Source organism: Lemur catta, chromosome 1, assembly GCF_020740605.2.
Source record: "Lemur catta isolate mLemCat1 chromosome 1, mLemCat1.pri, whole genome shotgun sequence".
Classification (NCBI taxonomy): Eukaryota; Metazoa; Chordata; class Mammalia; order Primates; family Lemuridae; genus Lemur; species Lemur catta.
In genome coordinates, this window is record NC_059128.1 from 104,104,764 (window position 1) to 104,110,763 (window position 6,000).

General features: G+C 50.4%; 1 protein-coding gene across 1 annotated transcript in view; it reads right to left on the bottom strand.

Moving 5' to 3' along the window:
* Positions 1 to 4,085, bottom strand: part of PTPN9 (protein tyrosine phosphatase non-receptor type 9) — a 75,745-nt gene extending 71,660 nt beyond the window's left edge. The window contains exon 1 of the mRNA XM_045532484.1: positions 3,352 to 4,085. Within this exon, the coding sequence (XP_045388440.1) occupies positions 3,352 to 3,414 (63 nt within the window). The 5' untranslated portion in view covers positions 3,415 to 4,085. The remainder of the gene's footprint in view (positions 1 to 3,351) is intronic.
* Between the last annotated feature and the right edge of the window lie 1,915 nt (positions 4,086 to 6,000).

A 6,000-nucleotide genomic window follows, 5' to 3' on the forward strand; every position in this document is an offset into this window, starting at 1 on the left:
CAGCTTGTGCAAAGAACCTGTAGCAGGAACATGGCAAGAATACAGGACCATAACTCTGGTGTGCCTGGAGCAGAAACAAGTGTGAGAATTAGCTAGGACCCTAGGCTGCACAGGGCTTAGACATACAGACCATACTCAAGAGTTATAACTTGATCCCAAGAGCAAAAAGAAGCCACCAAAGGGTTTTATGAATGCTTATTTTGGGGATAGGCAGGCTGAGGGGAATATACAATCAGATTTGCAATTTGACATTGGCTTCTGAGCACAGATGGACCAGATAGGAAACAAAGTCCTGTCAGGATATGAGAGTAGGCCTGGGTGGTGGCTCATGCCTGTAATCCTAGGCCTCTGCGAGGCCAAGACGGGAGGATCGGTGGAGCTCAGGACTTCGAGACCAGCAAAAGTGAGACCCCATCTCCACTAAAAATAGAAAAATTAGCCAGACGTCATGACATGTGCCTGTAGTCCCAGCTACTCGGGAGGCTGAGGCAGGAGGATCACTTGAGCCCGGGAGTTTGAGGTTGCTGTGAGCTAGGCTGACGCCATGGCACTCTACTCAGGGCAACAGAGCGAGACTCTGTCTCAAAATCAAGAAAAAAAAAAAAAAAAAGGATATGAGAGTAGCTTGGACTAGGGAGGTGCAAGTGGTATATAGAAGGAAGCCAATGAATCCAAGAAATATTCAGGAAAATCTGATAATACGGCAGGGGCCGAGGGATGACACGGTGTCCAAGACTTCTCATTTTCTGATTTACATGACTACATAGAAGGAGATACCATCTACAAAGGAGCTGCTCCAGAAATGTCGTTAAGGCAGTTCACACACTCTGAAAAAGGCCTAAATGCACTTCATTTTTGCCTAAAAATGTGTCAACGCAGTTTAATCCCCTACTTTACTTATGAAATAAGGTTCTAAAAGTTTTTTTTGCTACTTCCAAAAATCAACTGACTCTCCAAAGTATAAGGATTTTCCAACACTGAAGAAATCTCAAAGATTCTGTGACAAGCTTTAAATTCAACTCCAAATGAGTTTTAAAATTGGTTTGAGCAATAGGGCAGCATTATGGAATGAGTGTGTCATTTCCCATGAGGACCATTTTGAGACTAAAATGCATTTGCTGCTGTTTATATATTTTAAAGAAACCTTAATAGTCTTAAGAGTACTCTTATGTGACATAAAACTAAAATATGGTACCAGACATTACCATAATTACAACTAAGCTGCTTTTATGTTTGTTTCAATATTTTGAAATGCTTATAGAAAATATGGCATTTTGTAGGGAAAAAAAGGTATAATTTTAAAAAAACACAAAATCTCTTGACCTTAATTATTTTACTGTTTCCATCCAGTCCTTGTTAATGCCCACCACATTCATTTGACTATAAAAGGTTTTTACTAGTTAAGTAACACAACTCTATATATGTATACACATTATGTACAGAGTAAAGCCAATACTTTGTCAATACTATCAATACCTTAATATTTACTTTCCCTGGTTTTATTTTATTTATTTATTTATTTTTTGAGACAGTCTCACTCTGTTGCCCAGGCTAGAGTGCCCTGGCTTCAGCCTAGCTCACAGCAACCTCAAACTCCTGGGCTCAAGCGATCCTCCTGTCTCAGCCTCCCGGGTAGCTGGGACTATAGGCATGCGCCACCATGCCCGGCTAATTTTTTCTATATTTAGTTGTTTGGCTAATTTCTTTCTATTTTTAGTAGAGACAGAGTCTCGTTCTTGCTCAGGCTGGTCTCAAACTCCTGAGCTCAAGCAATCCTCCCGCCTCGGCCTCCCAGAGTGCTAGGATTACAGGTGTGAGCCACCGTGCCAGGCCCTTTCCCTGCTTTTAATTTTTAAATTTGCAACCTAATGCCATTTTCATAAAATACTGATGCCTTTAACTCTTAGACACAGAAACTTCAAATCTGACTGACCCAAGGAAAAAAGGATCAAAGATTTACCCTTTTAAAGTCAACCTAACACATCATACTGGAGTATTTCCTAATTCTGGCAGGATGGGCTCCTTGGCCACCTACTTGCACTAGGATCTGACTAGCATTTTATTAACATCCAACTGCAGTTACCAGGATATTACCACTGCTTGTACAAAGCAGAATTCTTTTAATTTTTTTTCCCCATGCTGATTTTACCTCAAGGCTTCATAAGGCAAGACTGCAGCCTGCCTTTTGAAGATATTAAAAATGTCATCTCTACAAATGAGGAGAAAAGTGAAGAGCTTTTTGAAAATCAGGTCTTAAACAAGCCCTCTAACCAATAACAGTTTGTAAAACCAGACTGTCTTCACACTAGAGACTGCTAGCAAACGTGGTCCTTGGGAAAAGGGGATGGAGAGGTTGAAATGGACTACCAGAACGGTTCATCTTTTTTTTTTTTCCCACATTAAAAAAAAATTTTTTTTAACATGGAATCAGACCGTGGCTATATTTGAGCATAGCAATGGCTGGGTATGGGCAATGCCAAAGAATAAACACTGAAAAGCCCTTAGGGTTCCCAATCTCAGCCAGAGGGCTTTCCTTGTCTTCCTCAGAAGGAGTGGTCCATGTCTCCACAGCTGGAATGCGGGGGAGGGAAAGTTCTAAGGGCCCTGGGCTCTTCCCTTACCCAACCCCCCAAAATGACACCGCAAACCACTTCCTTCTGGGAACTAAAGGTCATAAGCTTTAAGGGACAACGTAAGCTTTGGAAAGATGGAGATAAGCAGACGAGCTGGGGGTAGGGAAGTGACAGTGAAGAGATGCGCCTAGTCTGGGATAGCTGAATAGGGAGGTCAAGGCCAGGGACTTCAGGAGCATGAGAAGGGCTGGATCTTCCAGAACCTGCCCAAGCAGGCCTGCCACGGCCCCCCGGGAAGCCCGAGGGGCTCATCTGAAAATCTAGGACATCCATGTCTCCAGCGCTATTCCCGCTCTCCTCGGGAAGGCAGATAATCCCCATGGGAACCCTTCCCCCCAGACTGGGGCTTTTCTTGTCCTTAAAAAACCCTTATGGAAAACATTTATAAAGGAGTGGAAGGACCGGGGGCAAGTAGCGGTTTTGCAAACGTCGGGGGAGCAGGCCCCCAGTTCGAGGAACTTTACCACCGGAATGGGGCGTGGGAAGAGGACAGTGTGAGGCCCGCGGGCCTCGCGGGCTGACGGGGCTCGGAGCGGCCGGGTGCCGCGGAGCCCCCCGCGGAGGGCATGACGGCCTGGGGCGCGGTCGCCGCGGAAGGCCAGCCTGCGGGCCCGGCGCGGGAGCGGGGGGCTGCGAATAGCCTGGCCTCGGGAGGCAGAGGCCGGCCTAGGCCTCGGGGGCCCGGACACACCCACCGCGCGACCGCGGCCCCGCTTACCTGCTCCTCCTCCAGGGTCAGCTCCGGCGCCATGTCGGGCCGGGGTGCGGTCGCGGGCTCCATCCCGCCGCCGCCGCCGCCGCCGCCGCCGCCGCCCGGCGGGCAGAACTCGCTCCGGACCCGGCGCGCTCGGCCTCCGCTTCCGCGTCCCCCGCCTCAGCAGCCCGAGGCCGGCTTGCGCATGGTCGGGCCGGCGAGGCCCGGCGCCCGTGGCGGCTGCTAACGCCGCTGCTGTTTCCTTAAGAAAAATCTCTCCGAACTGTCGCTCTCTTCCGGGAGGAAATCCTTTTTTATTTTCTTCGCTCCTTTCCTCACACTCCCCCTCCTCTCCCGGGGGAAAAAAAAGAAGTGCAGGCGAGGAGCTGTTAGCCGCCCGGAATTAAAAAAGAGAATATGAAATCAAGACCTTGCAGAGCCCAGGGCGAAGGGCCGCAGCGGCAGGCGCCCGTTCCCGTGGGCCGCCGGCCTCCTCCGCGTCCGGCCGCCTCGGCCCCGCTCCCGCTCCTCCGGGACGTGACGGCGCCGCGGGGCCGCCCAGTCTGGCCGTCCTCGGGGCTGCGGGCCCTGCGACCCGCGCGGCGGCCTCTCGCCGGCTTCCTCAGGAGCGGCCGCAGCGAGAGGGAGGGAGGGAGGAAAAGAAGCCCCTCTCCCGGCTCACCGCCAGCGCTGCGGCCGCGCGGCGTCCGCCCGAGCCCCCCGCGGCTCCATTGAGTAACTGTGCGTCTCATTCACAAACAGGCGGCGACGCGGGCCCAGCAGCCGAGACGCCGTCCGGGAGGGGGAGACAGCGAGGAGCCCGGAGGGGGAGGGGCCGCGGGCCGGACCGAGGGCCACTCTGGACTGCGGGAGGGAGAAAAGGGCAGAGAACGGGAGAAAGGAGTGTGCGTTTTATAAGGTTCAGATCCATGGAAGAGGACGAGAATACATTCTTTTGCAAATTATCTGCTGACTGGCACCTCTCCTGGGGTTAGCTTGCCGCTACCACCTACGTGTGAGGAACCCACTATCCTCATCGGTTTCCTAGTCACTTGCAGACTGAAAGACCCGGGAAAGGTTGCCTGCGAGGTCTGGGGTGCTCAGGGGGAAGGAACTAACGCGGCTAATCGCGGCTCTCTGTCTCTCTCTCTCCCTCCCTGCAGGCTGTATTCTGTAATCCATCGCCAGTGTAGCTAATTTTAATCCGCACAAAAACGACATCTGATTTCAAACCTCATTCAAGAATCACTCAGCCTTTGCAAACCTTTGATTGTCACTCGGCCAAGCACAGCAAAGAGCTTGAGGGTTTCACAGGGTGCAGGATACAGGGTACAGTCTTGGAGTCAGTTTGGAGGGATAGTGGGGCACAGGGAAGGCAGGGCTGGGTCTGGTATGTTTTTGCATCATTTCAAACCAAAGATAAATATTTCAAAATGGACCCAACGAACAAGATAGTGCCACAGCTAGTCCTAAAGCTAAAGCCCTGAAACCTGCCCAGAGAGACTCAAGGGAGGAGTCTTCAGACAACTGAGAATGCTGTGGCTTCTAGGATTTTTTTTTTTTTTTGAGACTGAGTCTCGCTCTGTTGCCTGGACTAGAGTGCAGTGGCGTCATCACAGCTCACTGCAGCCTCCAACTCCTGGCCTCAAACCGTCCTCCTACCTCAGCCTCTCCAGTAGCTGGGACTACAGGTGCGTGCCACCACACCACGCCCGGCTAATTTTTTTCCTCCTATTTTTTTGTAGAGATGGGATCTCCCTCTTGTTCAGACTGGTCTCCATGCAATTCCTGGCCTCAAGCAATCCTCCCAGCTGGGTCTCCCAAAGTGCCAGGATTACAAGTGTGAACTACCACGCCTGGCCTCATTCTAGGATTTTAAAAGCAACCTCTGACCTCACCTCATTTCTGCATCAATGCAATAGGAACTTCAGGCTGCGCTTGGTGAGAATCAGAGAAAATACCCCTGGTGTTTGAGTCCATATCTCAAGTAGGTTATTTTCTCCTTTGCACCAATAAGGCTGACTCTGGGTTAAGTTCATCACCCCATATGGGAGTTACAGTTTCAGAATTACAACCAGATACTCCTCTGAAAGTCTATTTATTTAACAAGTATATTTATATGCCAAGCAGTGGGCTATGCACCTGAGTTATGACAATGAAGAGTGGTCTCTTTCATATGTAAGGATATGGAATAATACCTGTCTCTAAAAAATAAAGAAAGAATTTTTTAGCCTGGCCCACTGGCTCACACTGGCAGTCCCAACTACTCAGGAGGCTGAGGCAGGAAGGATCACTTGAACCCAGGAGTTCGAGACCAGCCTGAGCAACATGGTAGGACTCTGTCTCTACAAAAAATAGAAAAGTTAGGCCGGGCATGGTGGCTCATGCGTGTAATCCTAGCACTCTGGGAGGCTGAGGCGGGTGGATCGCTCGAGGTCAGGAGTTCGAGACCAGCCTGAGCGAGACCCCGTCTCTACTGAAAATAGAAAGAAATTATCTGGCCAACTAAAATATATATAGAGAAAAAAATTAGCCAGGCATGGTGGCGCATGCCTGTAGTCCCAGCTACTCGGGAGGCTGAGGCAGTAGGATTGCTTAAGCCCAGGAGTTTGAGGTTGCTGTGAGCTAGGCTGACGCCACGGCACTCACTCTAGCCTGGACAACAAAGTGAAA